The sequence below is a fragment of the Physcomitrium patens genome, chromosome 2 (assembly GCF_059467195.1).
Source record: "Physcomitrium patens ecotype Gransden chromosome 2, ASM5946719v1, whole genome shotgun sequence".
Lineage (NCBI taxonomy): Eukaryota > Viridiplantae > Streptophyta > Bryopsida > Funariales > Funariaceae > Physcomitrium > Physcomitrium patens.
In genome coordinates this window covers 2,585,749-2,609,922 of record NC_143411.1, presented here as the reverse complement: position 1 = coordinate 2,609,922, position 24,174 = coordinate 2,585,749, and the positions used below count along the sequence as shown (strand labels likewise).

The window sequence follows — 24,174 nt, the reverse complement described above, 5'->3', positions numbered from 1 at the left end:
TGATTTATGGAAGTGCTCTCCATCACATATTAAATTAAATTTATTAGATATGCAACTATAATATTGTTGCATAATATATGTAATACTATAGTCCTTGTAGATATTATAAGTGATACTATAAATATTTTATATTATAAGTGATACTAGAATTTATTTTTATTGTTATTTTTTTATTTTTATAAATGATATGAAGCTTGTTATTTCAGAACCATGTTATAAATTTTATTATTCTTTGCATTGTATTTTAGAAATTTATTCAAAAGTTTTTAGTAAGAATTTTTTGAAGCAAAGTTATTAAAAAAGGTTAAGTAGACAACCAATCAATACCACCATTTTTGTGAATTTTGTATGCATTCCTTCTTTGTCAAATAAATAACTATAAATTAGAGTTTGGATTTGAAGCCAAAAATCTACTTCTTCTTTTTGTAGTTCATTTAATAGAAATCTTCCTTAACTTTCCAAAAGATTCAAGATTCATATTGAGCCTGTAAATTGAAGTCCTCTTGTAATCAGATTTTGTTGGTTTTTTCATGCATTGTGGTTTGGACTTTTGAGAGCATCAGTTGAGGTGTGTATTTTATAAATATGGCCAATTCAAATGATAAAAAGCTAAATAATAGTTTTTTTCATGCAAGATGTCAACCTAAAGATTATGAATGGTTAATTACAATAAGAAATTTGAAAGAATATCACTTTTTGTTGATCCTTCAATAATTTTCTTGGAGGTATTGACAATTTGTCCAATCATATTGTCCAAACACCTTTGATTTCTTGTTTGATGAGGATTTCTTTTTTGTAATTATTTTACAGGTCCAAAAAAAAAATTTATGGTTTTTATCTTTGTACTTGAATTTTTTATTTCCAGATCTTAGATTTATAGTTTTTAACTTTATAATTAATTTTTTATAATTTTTATCTATTTAGTTATATTTATAGTTTTTATAATTTTTTATAGTTTTTACATTTTTCATATTACAGTTATAATAATATATTTTACATTATATCTTTATTTTGAATAAAATGCTTGAGTAAAAAAGTTGTATTGGAATTTTAAAAGTATTTTCAATTCCAACATAAAATGATGCACAAAAATTTGATTGTAAGAATTTCATTTCTTACTTTTATATGAAACTTTTTACATTAAAATATATATATATATATATATATATATATAAATTAAAAATAAATATTAATATATTTTTAAATAAAATTTATTTAATATTTTTTTATTATTTTATGTATTTATTTTGGCTTTTTCTGTAGCAAGTCGTAATAAAAATATGTATAATTATGATCAATAGGGATATATATATATATATATATATATGTATATATATATATGTATATAATTGTTTTGAAAAAAAATCATTGTGGTATTATATTTTGACTAATTAAGTTATATGTGGTCAATTTTATTTTATAGGTATTGTATAATCTTGCTAAAATATTTGAGTAACAAGGTTTTATTGGATTTTATGGAAGTACAATTTTGATGCTTTAAAGCTGATTCCAATTGATTGGTGGAACAAGTGCCATTGGAAATGATCTAGCTTTAATAATCAATAGAATGAATCAAATCAAAATTTCTTAACAAGTCTAGGAAACATGAAATAGTCTAGGAAACATGAAAGAGCACAAAGAAAAGCTGAAACAGTTACAAATGATTGTAAGGATAGATGTTAAAGAGAGGTTGTAGTGACCAGCATTGAAGCTATACATAATCTAAAGAGGATAAATGGTTTGTGTCCGTGTCCTCATTGTAATGTATTGCATTGGTTTAAATATTTTTTAATATATTAAAAAGTAATACTTTGAAAAAATTTAACTAATTTTTTTGGCATATTATCCATGACAACGGCATGGATTTAGCTATTCTACTTTGACGCTGAAACTTCCATTTTTTATTTTTTTATTTTTTTAAAAGAAAATTATAATTTTATTTTTGATACTCAAACATATCTTTCAAAAAATTCTTCATTTGAGTCACACTTTTTGTAACAACAACATGGTTTCATCTAATATAATATTAAAGAATGGAGAAAATAAGTATAAATAAAATAAAAATAAGATAGAAAAGAATTTGAATAGCTACTGTCAAATACAAAGTGACCAAAAAGTGTTGAATCAAGACTAGAGTATACTAAAGGCATTGACAAGACTAAGAAAGAGTTCTCTCTTATTTCTACATGGACATTAGCTACAAAAAATGCTTTGTGGAAACTTTTTAAGTACTATAAGACATGTGGTTCAAGTATCAAATTATATATTGATTCCAAAGCAGCTTCCTACGATTAAGAAACTTAAAAAAGATAAGTTTGAATAGTCATATGATAAATCTATAGGATTCTAAAGATCAAATCTATGTCTAAAAGACTTTTTCTAAGTTCCTTAAAAAATATATTATATATATAATATAATCATCTTATTTATATTTATTTATATTTATTTATATTTAATTATGTAATACATGCATTTTTTACATTATTCTTCTTTCTATGAAAAAGTTCTAAAAAGAAAAATTAAAATATTTTTTAAGTTAATAAAATCCAAAAAAATTCATATAATATTAATAATAAATAATTGTATTTTTTCACCACAAAGATAGTTGATAGATTCCTTCAATTATTGATAATATTTTATATAGAGACAAAAATACCACTCATTTATTTGATCATTGTTGAAGCTTTTGTAACTACCTTTAAACAATACATTTTATATGCAATCAAGTAGAATATCTACTTTTAATAATATCATTAAGTATTGAAAATTTCTTATAAAAATGTGGTTTTATATACATTTTATCTTGTAATCTATTGTAAGAATGATATATATATATATATATATATATATCTCTTGAGGATTTTCATTCTAATATTAATATTGTGGAGGTTGAAACATCTTATGTACTTCATCTAACAATTTTTTAAATGATAAGTTAGAGATAAATTTGTTGATTGTTAATTTTCTATTTTAAACTAAAATTCTACAAGTTGATTTGTAAATTTGCTTCTTTTTTCATTTATACCACCTTGTTATCAAGTATTAGTCTTTGATTTTGATTATGTGTTATCAATGAAAAGCAAAAATAAGTTTTATTTTATTTATAAGATTTTCACATGAATCTTGTATTTATTTAGTAATATTATATTTTTACCAATATACAAGATAATCTAATTTATTTTAATATTGCCTTGAATCTAAGACTTATTCTACTTCAAACTTAGAATTATTAGTAATTTAAATAAAAAATAAAATTTATGGTGAATTCTTATTGAATAAAAAAATTACAATCAATATATAATTGGATTAATCTAATTTTAAAGATTTCAACCAAATATTAAAGAAATATTTGTAATCTATTATCAATTAATAAAAGATATTATTTGTAAATATTGATAATAGATTTTAAAATTTTCTATCACTTTAAGAATAAAAATTGAGATATCTCAATATCAATATTTAATATATTAAAGATTATACTATAAAAACTTCATATAAATTAGATCTCAATTATATATTATATTATTTAAAAGTTGATGATATTAATAAAAAATATTCAAGGAAATTTTAGATGATTCTTTATTAGCAATAATTTTTGTATTTAGTAGATAATATGCTTTCTTAATTAGATAATCCACTACCACCAAAATAGAATTGTAAGAAATTAAACTTATAAGATCTATAATACACTCATTTGAAATAGATGATGAAGGTTATTTTGAAATAGGTGTAGGTTAAAGAAGTGCATAGAATTGATGATGTGGAGTCATTATTCAAGAATAAGTGTCACAAGACAAATGTTTGAACAACTTTCTATATTTGAAGCCACCAAAAGTCTCTTAATATAAGTTCCAAATTTTTTTTATATCTAGAATATTCTATTGTTGTAAAGTTATTTTGTATTTAAAGTGCATTTAATTGTGTTTGATTTTTTAAACACATAAACATGTTTATAATAAAGAAGATTTTTTTAAAATATAATTTTCTAAAATTATTATGAAGATTATTTTTAATATATAAAATAAGTATTTATTTACATACTTAAACAAAATTTATCAAAAAAAATAACATCAATTAGGATAGTTGATTTAATAACTTTTAGATATTATTGCTGTAGTATTGAATGAATGATCTATTAAAAAACATATGTAGAAATTTCTTCTTTAGGTTAAAAATAAGAACATCCACACATAGAATCTTACAAGCCTTGTTATTGTTGTTGTTGTTGTTGTTATTGTTATTTTTCATTATCAATTTTTTAGTAGATATCTAATATTAAATAAACATTGTGACAAGGACATGTTCCAATAGAATTGAGAATAATTTCATTCATGTATTGACTGAAAATGTATTATAAGATCTTATTATTAGCATAAAATATGACTACATAAGTGGCCTATTTTAGATAATTTTACCATTCTTAGAATAAATCTATAATAATAAGAATTTCTTTGTTATTGATAAAGATAAGTAAGTATGTTTGTGTGATGAGACCAACGAGAGCCTTTCCTCATAGACTTCCATTGAATGTATGCAATTTTTTTATATCTTAGTAATTAATTTTAAAAATAAGATATTGTTTCTTACAAAAGTAAAATATTGAAAAGTGAGATTTGAATAGAATTGCTTACTACTCCAACTATTAAAGGAAACTTATTATAAATAATCACTTTATTTTTAGATGTAGATTTATTAGAGAATAAGCTAATGTGAAATTTTGTTATTGTAAAAGATTTCTAGAACCATTTAAAACTAGGTTCTGATGCTAAGATATGTAAGAATTAAATTTAAATGAGTTAGATTCTTTAAGTTAATCGAATATATTGTGGTTTTCATATATGAAATATTATTGTCATTTTTATAATCACAAGCTACAGCACATGTATTGGAAGAATTAAATACATCATTGAAAATATTAAAGATGTATTCTTTTTATAATATTTTGATTTGAATCATCGAACTATTTATCACAGTTGATAAAGTTAGGTTTCTAGATAAACAAGTAAGAATAATCTTGAAAACCATCAAACTGCAACATGATGTTTTTGTGGTGAATCACAAAAGTATTGTAACAGAAGAAGCTATTATATCATTAGAAATACTTAATATATATATATATATATATATATATATATTTTAAGAACCAAAATCTGCATTTCACCACATAGAGTATGAGATCATCACCTCAACATGAGTAAACACAAAAAACACTGCAGTTTGTTATTCTAACAAAGGAGCTTATAATCAGACATTGGTATCCATGTAAACAAAAGCAGTTCACCGCAACGAAGGATGAATACCATCTACCAGAATCTGTCATCCACACTGGATGATATACGTCGATCATCCATCCACATCTGGTTCGGAAGAGCCTTGGAGCTCCGTCTTGTCGAAGCTGCTGAAGCTTCTCGCTGTCGCTCTCTCTCACCGGGGCGCGTTTCCTCGCAATCTCTGTGTTTGAAGCACGCAAGTAATCAATCAATCGATCGAGCGAGCAAGTAAGCAAGCGATCGAGCAATTGAGCAAGGCAGATTCAGTGTGCCGGAAACCTGCATTTGTGTGTGTGCGTGTGTGTGTGAGTGAGTGTGTGTTTCCTCATCTCGTGCTGTTTCGGTCGGGCTGCGGAGCAGTGTGCGTGCAAGCCTTGCGGTGTGGAGTGTGGGACGCTGTGTGTGCACCCGATGGCGTCGATCGGAAGGTCACAATCGAGGTCGGGATTATCCTCCAAGCGTCGTCTCCATCAGCTCTTGGAGCTTACGACGGGTTGGAAGCAGTGCAGCGGAACTTGAGTCCGAAATTTCTCTCTGTTTGCCGGATCAGGACAACGTGTAAGGGAGATACTTTTTCAGTGCCTTGTTGCCATGCGGAGGAGGCTTCCTTTGCTGTAGTTTGTCTTGATCGATTTAGCATTGTGCGTGCGGTGGCTGGGGAAAGCAGCTTGAGGGATTGTTGGCAGCGCCATGGGGGATGCTATGGATATATTAGGGTTGATGAAACTCGGCGATAGGGGGAGTGTTGAGAGTCGGAAAACGCCCAAGGATGTGGTCAAGAAGCCGGATGGTGTTCATAGGGAGGTAATGTTTGTTTTTGTTCACTTTTTATTTTTTATTTATTTTTTAAACGTTTTTCGGAATCGAGCATTGCTTTCTGACTTTGCGGTGTTATAACACGCTGATTTGAACGAGCGAACCTTGAGTTTCATTGAGATTCTGTGCAAAGAGTGTGATTGTGATTTATATTGTGTGTAATTTTTGCAGGTATATGCTCTCACTGGCGGTTTACCGCCTATTATGCCAACATTGGATCCAGCGTCCACAAAGAAGCGTCCTGCACCTACGAAAAAGGTCAATTAGAAATGCCTCTGTGTCTTTCTCGATCAAGTCGGCCACTGTAGTCCGTGGTGTTGAATAAACTAGTGTGGTGAATTGAAGTTGTGATCATACATTCCTTCGTAACGATAGTGGAGCTTTGGGTACAGATATCTTGGCAATGGCTCTCCTTCTCGACTACAGCTCGGACGGACAATCTGCAACTGTATCATTGGGTACATTTGTCCTTTCTCACAACTCTTGCTTTAATGTACATAACGAGGATACTTTCGGTGCTTCACAATTGAACTTCATTGGAATGTATTTGTGCACGTATTCTACTATTATGACCATGCATAAAATACCGTGACGTCGTTGTGAGGTGCGCTGGTCTTTTCATTTGATGCAGTTGGAAACCTCGAAGAAGTGGACTTTATTAACGATGTTGTGGATCCTATAGGTCCAAGTTATGGATGGCTTGCAACCCTCTGGAGATTATGCATTCGCCAAGTACAACAAGGTATTTTATTCTTGAACAAACACTTGGGATTTAATTTTTACTATATATATATATATATATATATATATATTAAAGTCCCTATGGTACAGAGTCTGATGCCTTGTGCACGTGTGATTCAGGGTGTGAATGGCGTTCGCTATACGGATGAGGAGTATAATCAGTTGCTTGTTGATCCGGTAGGTGGTACTTGTTCAAATTTTGTTGTGCATTAGGTTGCTCTTATTCTGTCTGAAAATAACGTTGTCGAAAATGTTGAATTGTAATTTTTGTACGAGAGGTATGGTACTCCACAAAATGAAAATGCACTGGAATTGGAGCAGGTTTACGTATTTCAGCTACAATTAGAACATACTGATAGGACCACGCTGGCATTTAAGCAGTGGGATTAGTTTCATACCTATTTTTCTCAAGGTACAATTGGGAAATCCTTTGCCTCGTTCTTTCCACCGACATTCTCCGGAGAAAAGTAATGTTAAAAAAGGTCTTGAAGTTTAGTCAGTGGTGCATTTGTTATTTTTTATCAGTCTGTCGAATTTCGAAATTCCGCTGTATTGCTGCTGGGCGAGCTTGTTGAACTATCTGTTTGACGCAAAATCGTGTATTTCTTCTTTGATTATCAGAATTGGAGCAGAGAAGAGACAGATCGGCTTTTTGACATGTGTGAGCAGTTCGATTTAAGATTTATCATCATAGCGGATCGCTTTAGTTCTCCGTGTACTATCGAGGAGTTAAAACACAGATATTATTCGGGTAAGGTAGTGCGTATTGTGTCGCCCTGCTATCGTCTGCGAGTTGAAGCTCCACCTTCTGATCCACTCAGTGATCAAGTCATTAAATTCTGGATGCCCATTATATTTTTTCTTATCTGACTCATCTTCAACTTTCCAGCTGCCAAATCTATAATACAGGCCAGGGCCGGTCCTAACGATGATCTAAGCGAGCATGCCTTCTTTAAGGTAAGAAGGTTGATATTTTTTCTTCGTTGTGAAATGCTCATATTTTTATTTTATTTCTTTTTTTAAACCTCAAATGATTCGAGTTGCTTTTGTTTCAAATACCCTACGTGGTTTAAATTGTGTCAGGTTACTATCTTAACGTCGCATTTCTTGAATACCTGAATTATTTTGTTAAGTTTTTCTTGAGTGTGAAACTTGCTTTTTAACGACTCCGGTTCATTCTGAGACTATAATTATAAATCAATACAGGATTCCTACAATGTTAGTCATGAAGTGGAACGAAAGAAAGCATTAAACATTATTCTTTCTCAGTCACGGCAGCAGGATCGCGAGAACTCCGTGGTTATTTATCGTTCTTTTGTTCTGATAGCTAAATATCTATGCATATTGGGTGCCAATTCCTTCTGGCTCTTTCATGACCGAGGGTCTTGTCATAGTCGATAAGCTAAGCCCTTCTCAAGCCATATCATATCTATTGTCATATAGTTTTTCCCGACAATACACTAGTTTTCATTTTTGCAGATGTGAGAGAATCACTGTTTTCATGCAACGTCTTGCTTTCTGAAAGGGAGATGTACTTGTTTTAATAATCGGGAATCTTCGTGCATGTAGCAAGTGATGTATACTTTTGTCATACAGGTTATCGCAGAAGCCAGGCGTATTACAGAGACTCGTTTAAAAGCCAAGGTAAGATCTCCCAGTTACCTCCTTTTAAGTGACCGTTTAAATGACGTATGTTGATTCACTTATTATGCTACATAATGTCAGTACTGGAATAAAGGACTACGATAGCCCCAGAATATCTGTTCGTGTGGTTTATGGAACATTTACTTGAGCAATTTGGATGGAGTAATAGCAACGACCCATGTGAGTCTTCTGCGGCGATTGTGGTTCTCATATCACTTTCTGATGTGCACATTTAGTTCTCAAGCGTTTAAGGAATATGATGTGGGTTCTTGTCAACTGCGTAGGATATAGAAGAGGCGCAAGTTTCAACGAGACCTGCACGTCACGTGGATACAACACCTACAAGTCCTACTTTTTCGTCGACAACTGGCGATATTTCATTTTTACCTGTTCCTGTTACTGTTGCGTGTACAACTTCTGTACAAGTGACTCCTGTACACATATCTTCGTCGGCCCCTCCTTCAACTCCTGTTCTAACACCTGCGCCTGCTTCTGGTTCTGCTGCCCCTCCTTCAGTTGGACCACGACCGGTAAGCTCTTTCTCTACCAATGCACTACCTGTTTCGTTGAAACCTTAATTGCTTTGAAAAAACACCATTATTTTGAGGGTAGCAGATTTTTCATGAACTGCCTTATCATTATGGTTTGGTCTGTACCTATATTTGTATGATTGATGCGTGCTGACCAGAACAGCGGATAAAGCCATTCTACTTGGTCACACAAACATAAACTTTGATTGGATATTTTCACTGATAACGAAGTAGGCTAGATGTATGTTAGTTGGAAGCGAATTCAAAATGACCTTGAAAGAGCTTTCGTTTTGCTGGAAACTGCTCGAATGTGCTGAATTTCATGTGTTTGCAATGTGTCTCTTCTATGAAATGTTTATGATTTGTATTTGGATCATGAAACCCTTTCAACAATACATGACTTGGGGAGAATGATAACTGCTTTGTTGTGTGGGTAGCCACGAGTGTACTTGAGAGGAGCATGGTTGACTCAACAAATTCATTTTGTGGTTTCACCTTCTGGCGTGAGAACTGCGAAGCGCGTGGATCAGATACTTGAGGAGTATAGGGTAATTTCACCAAAACAGCTTGCCTTCCTGCGTCTATCTGTATTTTGATCCTGTTTTGTGGATTGATCATTCAGCTCTTGATGGAAAGTTCGTTCTCATACTATTCTAAAATATCCGTGATTTTATTATGCCGTTGGTTTTAATTAATAGACGATTGGAGTTACTAGGTACAATCCAAACCCAATGTTCCAACGGCGACAGTTTGTGCTGAGCATTTAGAGCTTCGAAGGGAACTTCTCAATCTACTACAATTGCAGAAACAGGTGCATATTTTTCAGTTTCTTTTTAAATGCTTCAATTTCTTTTTCAGTGTGGGTTTTATGAAACTTGCGGCCTCTGTGCCACTTCTTGTACAGTAGCACCACTCATCATAAGTCACATCTAGACATCTGATTCGACATTGAGCAGGTACAATATAAAGAAACCGAGCTTGCTATATTGCGGGATAATCCCTGTGCAGGAAGCTCTGCTACTCCAAACACCCCAAAGGTCAGTTTTTAGATCAAATTTTTGTGCCTGGAGGGAGTTCCTTTCTATTATTGATTGTTTTCTTGTTCGTGTGCCTTATAGTTTGTATGTTTGTTATCAAGTGCATGTGGAAGTAAGTTATCACGTTTGAATCAGAACCCTGAGAGGAAAAGCGGCATATGTAATATAGGTTGAGCTAGAAGATCCAAAAGCATTCATGAGATTACATGAGTCGTCATGTCATTTGTCATGGTCATATAACATGAGGTTATATGTTTCTATTAGAGAAGATCATTTGTTTATTCGATTATTCTTGTGGATTACTTTGAATGCAGAGATTCCACCGTGGACTTGAAAATGAACGTGTTTCAACACGTGCGACTCCCGCCGCTGCAGAATCGGAGGATTTTCCTGGAAGTGGTAAGTCTTGCATTCAATCTTCTACCCCGCATATCCCTCTCCTCCTGTGTTCTTGTAGTTTGATATCCACGACTGTGGCTCTTAAATGCAGTGCAGAAGGATTAACATAGCAGCACGTTCTGTGTAATTGCATGGTTGTCATGTCCTGTAGCTGTAGGACGATTAAAGTTTAATAAATATGTTTTTTTGCTGAATTATAGCCGTATAATACTAAATGTTGTGTTAATAGTATTTTTTCCTCTCTTGTAACCGATTTGGATTACATATGGCAGGTGAACGTGTAACTAAACGTGAATACAAGCGAAAGGTATGCATCCTTGACTTATTTCTACCTCTATGATTTAACACTTACTTCCATAAGTTCGACAGAAGGTATTTCTCAAATACCGGACCGCGGCATTTCATGGTTACATTATCTTGCTCATTGCGTGGAGTAGAAGACGCTTTGTTACCATCAATAGGATTCAATATTTTTACAATCTTGCTTTGACTGATGTGCTTTGTGACTAGGCACTTACAATTACACATGTATATATGAACCGAGGTATTTCATGTTTTAAACTTAACTTGGCTTATGAATCCCCAGTAGGGCATTGTATTCCTACTCACTGGTGTGTTCATGAAATTTGCAGGCTCTAGCTAGGTTTCAGGAAACACCGACATCACCACCCTACCACAAACGTGGACGTAAACTGAAAGGTTCAGAGAGTTGATACTATGGCGAATCAAGGAAACCGTATATAATGTATCTTTGGATCCCCCATTGATACTTGTACAAAGGTCAGTCCTAATGCTTTTTTAATGAATCAAGGGTGAATCATTATCTTCTTCATGCTTCTCCCACATGCTCTTCACGGATTGTGCCTTGTGTCTTTATCTAACAATTTCCTTGCCTTCTTTTTTGTACAATCAGAGTTTCATTCCCAGAAGATGTAGGATTCAATCCAGGTTTTAGGAGTTCGATTATTGATGTCGCTAGCCTTGCATTCACGGTGATGTAGATGACACGACAGTTGAATTGCTCCATGGTCTCGACAGAAGGAAGTTTCCGAAGGTGTGTTGGTTGGTGGTAGGTCTTAGGCTGCAGTTACTGCATATGAAAATCAGACGCCTTCAAAGCTCTTAAGTTATTTCTCAAGTTTCCTAGCAAGTATCATATCTATCCTCATTTGTTTGTTAGCAGATGTTATTGGAACGAACAGTAGATACAGGAATCCAGTTTCTGCTGCGACTCATGCCGGTCTTATTCTTGGAGTTGTACTTTGATGTGTTCTAAATGGTGCGTAACTTGGATGTGATCTATCTTGTGAAACTGACCATCAAATATTCATCAACACATGGCAGGTTTTGAGCACATTCAATTTACACTTTTTTGATAATGCTCTTTAAGACACCCTGTTTCTGCAGTTGCAGTTTTAATAGAATGAAGTATTGTTCTCCTGACAAGAGTTTATCTATTCATGTTAATATATTACACACCACTTGTGGAGGTAATGTTTCAAGTAAAGGATAATGTCGTTTTCAATTGTCATATGATAATCCTTAATAATTTTTTATTTATTGATGATTTCGGTACCAATAAGTTGAATATGCTTTCGAAGTCGGTATAATGTTTTCATCGGGTAAAAACAGCATTGAAGATTTCACCAATACCAAGGATATTAAAATTGGATAATTTCATGAAGTTAGATGTACCTCCTGCACGATCACATCGCTACAAACTCACCGAATGGAAATGGTTCATCCCTTAATTGGTAAAAGTTTTGTACATAAATTAATGTAGAATCATTGTAATCATAAAAATATCTTAATCCACATAGAATAACATCAGATTCATACAAAGATTTTATTGGGATGGTCATTCTTAGGAGAGAAGGTGAGCGGTCTAAACTTCAATCCTTAGATTTGCTAAAATGGAGAAGCCTCACTTAGTTGGTTTAATTCTTTTTAAAATAATCAATCTGAAAGTTGTAAGTAGTAAAGGTGGGATGGAATACATTTTGCTTTTATAGAATATCAATGATATTGTACATAGAATAAATATTTATAGTATAAATATATAAATTTCTAAATAATAACCTAGTTTATTTCATGACCTCTTTTCACTATATACTATCTCTAAAATTTAAAGCTACCAAAGAATAATGTTTTTTTTAATACCAAAGACACAACCTTTGTAGAATTTTTATACCATAATCTTTTAAAGTGGACTTTTAGGTTTAAAGATCTCTCAATCAATGTTGTTCCTTGTACATTGAATCAAAAGAGATATTTTTGTAATATATGTAATATATGTTCTCATTAAATAAAAAAATATATTATAAATTTCTAAATAATTATTGTAACATTTTATGATTTGTTTTATAAATTAGTATTTATAGCTATATATATATATATATATATATATATATATATATATATATTGTCTAATTTTTTGAAATAACTAGAAAATTTAGATCTAGATTATTGCCACATCATTAATTGGTTATCAAAGATATTCATGATAGATACTAAAAATACTTTTATTACATACTTAAAAACTATTCTTTACTAATAAATAAAGAAAAATAATTATGATAAAAAATCAAAATCATATAAATATATAAATATATAAATATTTTTTATTAAAATAAATTATAAATAAAAAGAATAGGTAAGATAAAATAAAATTATCAACAAAAAATATCATGTTAAATATATAATAAAAATAAATAAAATCCCATTTTTTAAAATTAAAAATATTATTTATTTATTTATTTATATTTATTTAAATATAATTCTTTTATATATTTAAATGATGTAAAAATTATGAAGATTATTTACAATAATGATTAAAAACCTAAAGATATTATTTATATATGTGCATGGATATAAACACACACACACACACACACACACACACACATACACACACACACACATACACACACACACACACACACACACACATACACATACACACACACACACACACACACACACATATATATATATATATATATATATATATATATATTTTTCTCTTCTTTTTTTCTTTTAAAAAATATTTATGTTATTAACTAATATATGATATATATATATATATGTATATTTTAAGTTCTTTTAAAGAATCCTTAAATATTAATCTTTGTCAAATAATTCAATTTCTTAGATCCTTTACCAAGTGAAATTACTTATATACATATATAATCCTAAAATGAAAATATGTAACTATTATAATAATAGTTATTTACTTACTTAAATTATTGATTAGTTTAGGATTGTTTTTATTATTGAGTAAAAAGAAGTTAAAAAAGATTTCAAATCAAAGACATAATATATATATTAAAATTATATAATATATAAATTTTAAAGTCCTAATATATTCAATTAAACTATATTAATCTAATTATTTAAAATATTAATTATTTTATAAAAAAATAAATATAATATTCATGTCCTAATAATTTTACATTTAGATAAATTCAAAATAATGATAATATAAATACATAATATAATTATCATGTATTTTAGTTTAATTATTATATAGACATTAATCTCGATAAGAAATTTCATTATATATAGTAATTTCTTTTAATACATCATAATTATTTTTAGTAATCTATAAATACATGTTTATATATATATATATATACACACATACATACACACACACACACATATATATTGGTATATATATATATATATAAGCCAATGATTTCATATTTTTGAAATTAACATGTTTATGTATGTTTTAATATCTTATTAAAATATAATTATAATATATACTTATGCATGTCTCTATATCTATATCTGTATATTTATATATTCAAAAATTAAAAAATTCTAATTAAATCTAAGTTTTGTTAGAAATTTTAGTATTATAATTATATTTTATCATTTAAAAATAATGAATTAATTTTTATTCAATAATATTATTAATATAAACTATTTTATATTTTATATTTTTTATTATATTTATCAAAATTTAAACTTTACTAACTTAGTTTTTGTAATTTTATGGTGTATGAATTATATCATTATTTACTTTAATATTTAAATTTATTTGTTTAATGAAATCTTATATAATTTAAAAATATAAGTACCAATTTTATAATATATATATATATATATATATATATATATATATATATATATATATGGAAGTTACAACATATTAATAGTAATTAAAAAAATATTTGATCTTATGGCTGACTTAAAGGTTGAAATATTTTGATCATTACTTATAAAAACTATGTATTATTACATCTAAGGTGTTTTAAGGCTATATGTGATTTGACTTTTATTTTTATAAACTACCTAATATAAAGTTATTGATGTAAACAAATTATTATTTTGTATAGAGTACTTTATAAATTTTTATTTATTGAAATATGTTTTTAAAAAATTATTTTAAAAATTGATGAAATTATTTTATTTTTCTTTGTTATAGAATTCATTGAAATTATTAAGATGAATTTATAAAATTCTCAACTAGAGTTAAACTTATCAGTATAATATAAATTTTTTGATAATTATTTATTTTTTAAAATTTTTTTTTTTTTTACTTATTTATTTTTTTAATCATAATTTTATTACTACTTTGGTATTATATATAAAATATAATAAATTTCTAATTTTTTTACTTAGAGTATCTTAATATTTAAGAAAGATCATTGAAAGTTATTACCTTTAGAATTAGTTAAAATATAGAATAAATTGCTTTCATGGTATTAGAATTTTAGGGAGAGATTTTTGTTCTTTTATGGTGTAATTTTTGCTATTTTTTCTAATACAATATCTAAAATATAATATCTAAAATTATTAGTCGAATATAATAGTTGAAATGGTTGCAAATCAAATGAAAAATATGTGAGTAGGAGAGTCAAACAAATTAAAAGAAACAACAAACTAGTTAGCATGGAAAATTAAGATGACAACCTTGTTTAGAAAGAGATTATGGGATATCAATTCTTAAGTAGTGACTCCACTAATACTTTCTATAATTATAGGAAGAAAACAAATAAGTGAAGAAAGTCTCAAGGACCAAAAAACTAGTATAATGTCAATAATTATATTGTTTAACAAAGATAATCTACTATACATCATAGCTAGCCATATAAACCTTGGCTTTTACATGAAAAGCTTTGCAACCTTCATACAAACAAGGAAGAACATCTCATATTCTACTATCTACAAATCAGTTGAATTTCCTAAGAATGCAAGAAAATAGTATTATTGAAGAATATCTTAATGTTGGATAAGATTTTAAGAATTGTTTGAAATAATTTGGAACTTTAATAGGAGAATTTATACCTTTTTAGTAAATATTGAATGGATTATCTTGCTTATATGAATTTTTCATATTAAATATGATACATAAAAGGATGTTTTTCTCATTTGAAGAAGTTAGCGGAGTATTGCTAACTGAATACTTTTGAATTTAATATCAAAGTACATTACTTGGAGACACTAGCAAAGGTTAAGCAATCATCTATCAACATTATTCAACTTGTAGATACAAAAGCTATTCTACTAGAGAATAGAAAGAGACGTTTTAACACTTTTGGTTAAGGTAGTAGCATTCATAGACTATAATAGAAAATTTCATCAAGAATTGAATAAGGCTAAGATCAAGAATTGCTAATTTATTATTATGTATGTAGGAAGCCCAAGCATATTATGAGAAATTATTACAACTATAAAGAACCTCTTGTGGATTATAAAGAAAGTATTTATTTACTAGTTGATCAGAACTCAAAGAGAAAAGTGAGAAAGATGAGACAAATAGATTCAAAATAGCATTAATTGAGTTCAAAAATCTATAAGGTTAATATAGACTTAAATTGTAGCAAACATGTAACTAATAAAAAATTTTCTATCAAAAATGTCATAGAAGTAGGATGTAGAATTCTTACCATAGCAAGTGGAGAAGCTTATAATGTTTTTGGAAAGAGAGAGGTTATATTAAAAGCTGATATTGAAAAAATAATGATTACAAATATTTTATAATATTTTATATTCTCCTTTGATATGTAAAGAAAGATTTTTATATACAATAAATTGAGTGCTACAAATTAATCATAAAATATGTAATTTAAACCAATTACAAATACACATCTAAGACACTTTCAAAGAAAGATTAGAAATCTATATCAAATTAAGTCAAGCTATCTGTCACACTACAAAAGAAAAATTTAAGAGTACAAGTATGGAAAATAAGAGAAATTATAAAGCTTTATTATAATGGCTTAAACACCTTAGTAAAGCAAATCTTTACAAAAAGTTCTCTCATTCTCAGAATCACTCACAAGATTTGACTTGACAAGAATGTCAAGTCAAGGATTTTTTTTCTACTTAAGTACTCAAACCATAATTAATATAAATAAAATTAACTCACAAAAAAACTATTAATAGATAAAAATCTACTAATCAAACTAAATTATATATATTTAATGATATTTCGCACTTGATGCTACATCACATGACAATTGTTGTGTAAACAAATATTGTTACATATAATACATCAAGTACTACAAATCAATCATAAAGTATGTAATTTAAACCAAATACAAATACACATCCAAAATATTCTTAAGTGCCTCTTTTGGTTGATTAAAAGTCTCTATAATCAACTAAGATCATAAAACACATATTTTTAAAAATGAATACGACAATGATGTTATTGTCAAATAATACTCTTCTAAACTAGTATTATGGCAATTAGATCACTAAAAAATATGACACATATAATAGAATAATTCTTCAATCTTTATCAAGAGATGAAATATAATTAAAAGACTTCTTATAATAAGGACAAATCCAATCTTCTCAAGGAAGAGTCAAAAGAGATAATGTCAAACATGCTACATACCACCTATATTGGCATTGATCATACAAAAGTATGGTAGCACCTCCTTTCTTCTCAACACATACAAAATAAAGAAGACCAATTGATAAAATTACTAATTTAGGATATATAGAGTCATCAATAGGACGATGAGAAGGAACAAAATTCTTTGAATGCTCTCGACACTCTTGTCTATCTTTGCCTTCTAACAATAAAATATTATTAGGTAATATATCTTTTATATATAGAATTATGTACCTTCTTTTAATATCAAGTATTGTAGGCACTTCACATTACAATTATATATAATCTTCTTTATAAAATTTGTATAATTGAGATTGATAAGCTCTACTATAAATACAAGCATATTATAAAGTAGCATAATATTGAGCAATACATAAGTTTTCTATAGCTATTGGCATGACTTATTTAAATAACTTTACTAGGTCATATAGATATTGAGCCCAAACATTAAGATCATCTACGTTTATAACTAGAATTAGCTTTTGATGCATTAAACTAGGTAGAATTAACTCTTGTCTATACAAAAATTGATAAGGACTATAAATTATCAAAAATACTCATCCATTAAAGCAATAATCTATCACAATCCATGGCAACATTAAGTCCAAACCACAATGGTTGCTATAAAGTAATCTATACTTTTGTAAATCACATTTGACACTCTAAAAAATTTGTTCAGTGAAGCCATTTGACTTAGGATGATTTCTAAACCTGCTACAATGATTTTTCAAAGCTTTAGTAGATAAAGCTTCAAAACTCCTAAAAAACTCTTTTTTTTTATCCATTAAGATTTTAATAGGTACTCCAAAATGTGCTAATACTCAATCAAGAAAAGCCATAGCTACCAATTTTGAAGAATTTTGTGATAATGCTATAAATTCAATCGACTTAATAAAATATTCTACCATCACCAATACATATTTAGCTCTACATGAAGTAATAATAAGTGGTCCAAAAAATTCCAAAGACCAATGATAATACAAATCTATCATAGATAATGGCTTCAACTAAGATGGTAAAGTATTAAAGCTTGAATATCATTAAAAATAAATTGATACATTTAATAGTCACTATATTCACTAGCTACATATCTTGAATAAATTGTAATAACATATTTTTCGTAGGCACTATAAACCATTGACTAGAATATGGTGTAAAAGAAGGCTCCAAAATCTTTATCTTTATTTTTTCTTTCAATAATTCCACCAAGCTTGATAAATGTGCCCTTGGTACTGAAATTGGCTTTAAATTCCAAGGTACATGTGGTATAGTGAAAACAACCATAGGCGTTATAATATTTAGATCCATACATTCAATTTCATGAAAATCAAAGGCAAATGATCTACCTTCTTTTGCCAATATCTCTTCAAAGTAAATAATTTCCTTTGGCAACAAAGAACCATCAAAATCAATCTTCAATTCTTCAAAAGTCTCTTTAATAAACTTGTGCCCAATATTCCTTGGATTAGTCAAGCTCTTTTTTATTATGCTTGTTCTATTTTTTCTTTAGAATCTTTTAGAAAAAGTCTTATAATAGGTTTTACCTTCTTATCTATTGTCTTATATTTTCCCTCAACCATAACTTTTGGTGCTTGAAAAGATTCAATCATATCATAAACTTCTCTTAAATGAATTTGCATAACTTTATCTTTATTACCTAATCCAATAGATGCAATCAATTCAAAAGGATCATCTAGTCCATTTTCTTCATAAATATCAGTAATCTTTTCATTATCTTCTAATATTCCAAATCCACACAATTCTTTTTCAATAGCACACTATTCTTTTTTTTTCGTTTCTTTTTAAGTCCTCAATCTTCTTATGCATAATACTTCTATTTTAAAGAATGCCAATAAATCTTGTATGAAAGACACCTATATCTTATAAGAGTACCATTCCTTCTATACCTTTATAATCTTGCTTTATAGTAGTACCTCCAAAAAATCCTTAAATTCTTCAATAATCCTTGGTAATAGATCTCTCTCAATTTATTTTGATTTTGCTCATGATTTGGAGGCACAATCAAAATTTTTATTGCCCTCCTCCCATCCTCACTACAAATTTGTGCATAAGTTGAATCATCATAAAATACTTTTATTTCCATATGAGTTGCAATAATATATGGTTGCTTTAAAATAAAAAGATAAGAATTTGCATCTTGAACAAAGAAATTTTGCTCTATTGTAATATCACCAATTTTAATTTTTACATCTAAGGAAGTACTATATAACTCACTTCATATATTATTGGCTGTCCATACTATCCATCCATGCTCCATATCAATTGGCCACCTTTGCTTAATGTAAAGATCCTTAAATATAAGATTTATATCTAAACCATTTTCAATCAAAGTAATAACTAATTCATCCATATTTTCAACCATCACTAATGCCTCTGTAGTTGCTCTAAACTAATACTTCCAAATATAATAACTTAAAACTTCTTTATCTTTATTACTTTGATTATCAAAACATACTCTTTGATTATGGCTCTTTTCCTTACTTATTGATTATTTTCAACAATTATCAAATTAATCTTCTTCATCCTCATATATGCATGCATCAATAGTATGATTCAATCCACCTTCTCCCATTAATTGCCTCTTTTGTTTAATATTATCAATAATGATATTATGGAATTTATTTTGGTAATTTCTAAAATCTTATTTTAATGTAAACTCAACCTTAGCATTGAGTACATGTTCCTCAAGTACTCTTTTTAAATCTATTGCTACTCCAATATCAGAGAGTAATTTATAAGTTGTCAATTTATCTTTATTTTTTGTTTCCTTTGTTTTTTCTTCTAATATTGTTGAAGTATCTTTTGTAGGAAATTCTTGTGAAGCCACTTCCCGAGTCTTATCTCCTTGAGTTTGCTTCTTAGAAGAATTTCCTTCTCTTATATCATCAAAATTTCTTCTCCTCTTTTCTTCTATTAAAGCTTCATATTAACTTTTAGTAATATATGCATATAGTAATAAAGCTTCTACATGATTTTTTGTAAGTTATGAAACTAGGGTGGATAATGATCACAAATAGAATTTTTTTAGAAATATTCAATCAAGTAGGCTTTGGTCTCTTATTATTTCTAGAATACTAAAAGAGAAGATATCTTTGGAAGCTTTATTAAAAATTACTGCAATATTTTATACTTGTATCATTCTTTGAGCATCAATTCTATCCTTTCTCCTTTTTCTTTTGGTAAGCAATCCAATAGCATCTTCAACAATCTTTCACTTTATTTTCAAGCCTTCATTTTCTTCTTTATCTTCAAGAAGAACATCTAACTTCTCTTATAATTCTCCATCAATAGCTCAAAGAAATAATTTAACCTTGTTTAGACCTAATGTTAACTTTTTTATTTTCAATAATCAATAAAATTGTCTTTCAAATTTTCTCAATAATTTTGTATCTTATAATTTTTTATAAAATTATTCAATCCATTTCAAGAATGATTTTTGGTAACTCAATCAATATCTTCTAAAAAATACTCATCCTTCAAAACATATGAAAAATACCTCCCATGAACTTCCAAATTGTCCCATAATAGACCTTATATACTTCCTTATCTTTGGTACCATAGCAAGCTTAAATAATTGAATCATCTCTTTTTTAGAAAGACAACTCAATTCCATTTTCTACACATAACATCTTAAATATTTGAAAATATTTCTTCTATCAAATTAGTCAACCTTGTTAATGATTGCTTGCAATATTTTGGTTGCCAAAGCTTCTTTGCAATTATTGCTCTGTTGCTATTGCATAAATAATGTAATGGCTTGAAATATTTTTGAAATATTTGGATCAAAGTATATACCTTATTTATCAATAAAAAATACACTTGAAGCTCTACTTAAAGATCCATTTGAAGCTCCATCCAAAGTTCCATAAAAAACTCCAAATCCAACCTTCTTGCCTTCGTGTACCATTAATTCCAAATAACCACAAATATAATCCAATACCTTCTATCCCAAACTTTCATATTAGATTTACCACTTAAGTCATATTATATGTTGTCTTATTTTGAAATACAATGGGCATCTAGCTAAGGAAGGTGGGATTGTGTTTTACAAGTATCCAAGCATCTTAATATGTTTCATCCTTATAAGAAGAATGTAATTTGAATTTTAATTAAAAAGTATTTAAATTCAATATAAAGTGCTCAAAAATAATATTTTTAATAATTTCAACCATACATAAACTCCAATTATCTTATTACTTTCATAATTAGGTAATTTTGGATTTTCTTTGTAAACCTTAATCTTAATCAATATGCTTTAGCAAGCTGTAGCTTCTAATTTAATTATCCAATTAAAGCAATATTTTTCATACAAATGCGACTATAAGTCTTCTATGTGTTTAAAAAGAATTCACTCCAATCTAACTAACAAATTGTCAAAAAACGCCCAAAAACCATGCTAATGTTACTTGGCTATCAACTTGAAAGTTGATGTAAATGTTTGAGCAATGATTTCTCCTTATTCAAGAATTAAATTCAATTCAAAATTAATATATAGCTTGATCTTTAAGTCTTCTAATACCCTGCCAAATTTTACCTTGATCCAAGTAATAGAACTTTAGATATCATAGAAATTTTGTCCAATCTCAAATTGCCAACTTTTGATACCTTCTTGCACCAAAATCCAAATATCTCTTAATTGTACCATTAGATTATTACAAAATTCTACACACACTTAGTACATCCAATTATCCAAGAACTTTCAAATTTTGAATTATAGATGTAACACCAAGTTTATGAACTAGTCAGAAGTGCTAGCCCTAATTATATTACATAAATTCCAATTTGCTAATACAAATATAGACTTTGAACAACAATTGCTAAGTCCAAATAAATCCTACAAAAAAAAGCCTTACATCTTTGGAATAAGCTCTAAGCTAGCTCTCAAATTTTAATCTTCAATCTTCAAATAAAACCCCATTTTATTCTAGGCCATTGTTTTAGTAGTTGGAGGTCTGATTCAAACCTTGCCTTACAAACGATCAATCCTTAGGTATCAATCTAATCTATCATAGGGATTTTTTACTCCAATCCTATTTTCAACTTAACCTTAGTATCAACCATGTTAATTATTTATCTCTTCAAACTTAATTTTATCAATTTATGGTCTTTTTAAGGTAGTAAAAGAGTTTTTATAACCTAGAAGGTAAAATTACTAACTAATCTTTAACCTACTAACTATTAAGATAAAAAAATAAAATAAGAGACTTTTATAAAAACCACGTTTAAATATCTTGAATTATTATTAAATCAAGATAATTAGATACTAATTAAAATTTTATTTTTGATTATATTTTTATTATATAATCATATTACGTCATGACACCATAAAAAAGCTCAAAGCTATAAAACAACACTTGGTGTTGTGATTTTTTTCAAGGCATTTATTTATGCTCATTATACACCAAAATATTTTCGGATAATCATGTGATTCAAATATGATAATTATTAATGGAAGAATTTATACTTTTTATAATATAAGCATAATCTCTATTATTGATATCGCTCAAATACTACTTGTGAATACCTCACATGATCTTATGAGGTGCTATTAAAAATAATAATATCATCATTTTAGCATCTAATAAATGAAAAGCTAAATAAAATTTGATCCATCACTTGTTGAAATTTAGCTAGTGCATTCTTAGGTTCAAATAGAAAGAACTTTTAATGATAGAATTAATCTTTGTCATCTTGATTAACTCTCTAAAATTCTATCATGACTTGATCTTCAACAAGTAATGGTAATTGGTCATAATTAGAGCTTAAATCCAAAATGGTAAATATTTGAAAGAATCTTAGTATATCAAATAATTCTTTTGGTATTGACATTAGATATTGATCAGACTTTGTCTTTCAATTAAATAGATAGTAGTCTCTACACACATATATATATATATATATATATATATATATATATTTTTTTTTTCTAATTACCAAAAACATCCTTCTTCAAAGGTATGAATTTGGCAAAGCATATTTACCATTAGAAAGTTCAATCAAGCCTACAACCAATAATTCTTGGCAATGAACTTGAACAATAGCTTTCTTTGAGGCACTAAGCTTGTATAATTATCAAAAAATTGAGTGATCATCTTTCAATTGGATGTGAATAGGTTTGTCTTTACAACCTTTAAGATCTTCAATATTAAAGGTAAAATAATTATGATATGAGCAGATAAAAGCTCGTATTTTTCATACTTTGACATCAATAAGATATGGTCATAATTCCAATGGCCAATCATTAAATTTTTTGGTCTCTTTCTTTACAAATGGAGTACCACTACATGCTAGCATAACCTTTAATTCATAATCTATTGAAAAAAAGACTCCTACGCTATCAAGATCCTCACTTCTAATCAAATGACACGCTTTATTATTATAATTTTTTTATAAATTAAAAAAGTTGGTAGAATATGGAATATATTTCAAAAATAAATCTTATTAGAGAATTTTTCAAGCATTTTTTTTTTTTAAGTCTTTAGCTAAAATTACAAAGATACATTGAGCTTATAGCTCATAAATTACATGTCTTTGTAAACAAAGAAATGACTTTAATTTCTCAAACTTGTTAAGTTTAGAATCCACTTCTTTCTAATTATTATTTTTTGATTTCAAATTACTAATATGATTATGAAAATGCTTTGAACAGTATGGCATATGCTAAAAATCCATATTAAAGTATTGAAGTCTATAGCATGGTTTAGGAAAAAATATTATTGTCCTTCAGTGAGATCATAAGCAATTATGGTACTAATTAAAAAGTCTATAGTATACTCTTTTTATTGGCATTAGGTTCCTTATAGGTTTATGAATTGACATCTCAAACCATATTAAGTCTACATGCTCAAAATACAAATGATATT

General features: G+C 28.3%; 1 protein-coding gene across 6 annotated transcripts; it reads left to right on the top strand.

Moving 5' to 3' along the window:
* The first annotated feature begins 5,412 nt into the window (after positions 1-5,412).
* Positions 5,413-11,737, top strand: LOC112278979 (SWR1-complex protein 4). Of its 6 annotated transcripts, XM_024512958.2 has the most exons (18): positions 5,686-5,828; positions 5,938-6,074; positions 6,258-6,344; positions 6,479-6,544; positions 6,769-6,828; positions 6,948-7,004; positions 7,449-7,578; positions 7,717-7,784; positions 8,034-8,126; positions 8,424-8,471; positions 8,756-9,001; positions 9,439-9,549; positions 9,717-9,812; positions 9,958-10,038; positions 10,353-10,437; positions 10,710-10,744; positions 11,070-11,217; positions 11,351-11,737. In XM_024512958.2, the coding sequence occupies exons 2-17, from the start codon at positions 5,961-5,963 to the stop codon at positions 11,148-11,150; spliced, it is 1,458 nt and encodes a 485-aa protein (XP_024368726.1). In that variant the 5' UTR covers positions 5,686-5,828; positions 5,938-5,960; the 3' UTR covers positions 11,151-11,217; positions 11,351-11,737. The 6 variants fall into 6 exon arrangements, with proteins under 6 accessions (XP_073388331.1, XP_024368727.1, XP_024368725.1 ...); XM_073532230.2 differs by having other exon boundaries at positions 5,413-6,074; positions 11,621-11,737; XM_024512959.3 differs by having other exon boundaries at positions 5,413-6,074; positions 11,439-11,737.
* The last annotated feature ends 12,437 nt before the right edge of the window (positions 11,738-24,174 follow it).

Excerpts from the sequence above, each read along its gene's own strand:
- LOC112278979 (XM_073532230.2), top strand. The coding sequence starts at position 5,961 with ATGGGGGATGCTATGGATATATTAGGGTTGATGAAACTCGGCGATAGG. Across the intron at positions 7,785-8,033 it reads GCGAGCATGCCTTCTTTAAG|GATTCCTACAATGTTAGTCA; the intron begins GTAAGAAGGTTG and ends AAATCAATACAG. Across the intron at positions 9,002-9,438 it reads CTTCAGTTGGACCACGACCG|CCACGAGTGTACTTGAGAGG; the intron begins GTAAGCTCTTTC and ends TTGTGTGGGTAG.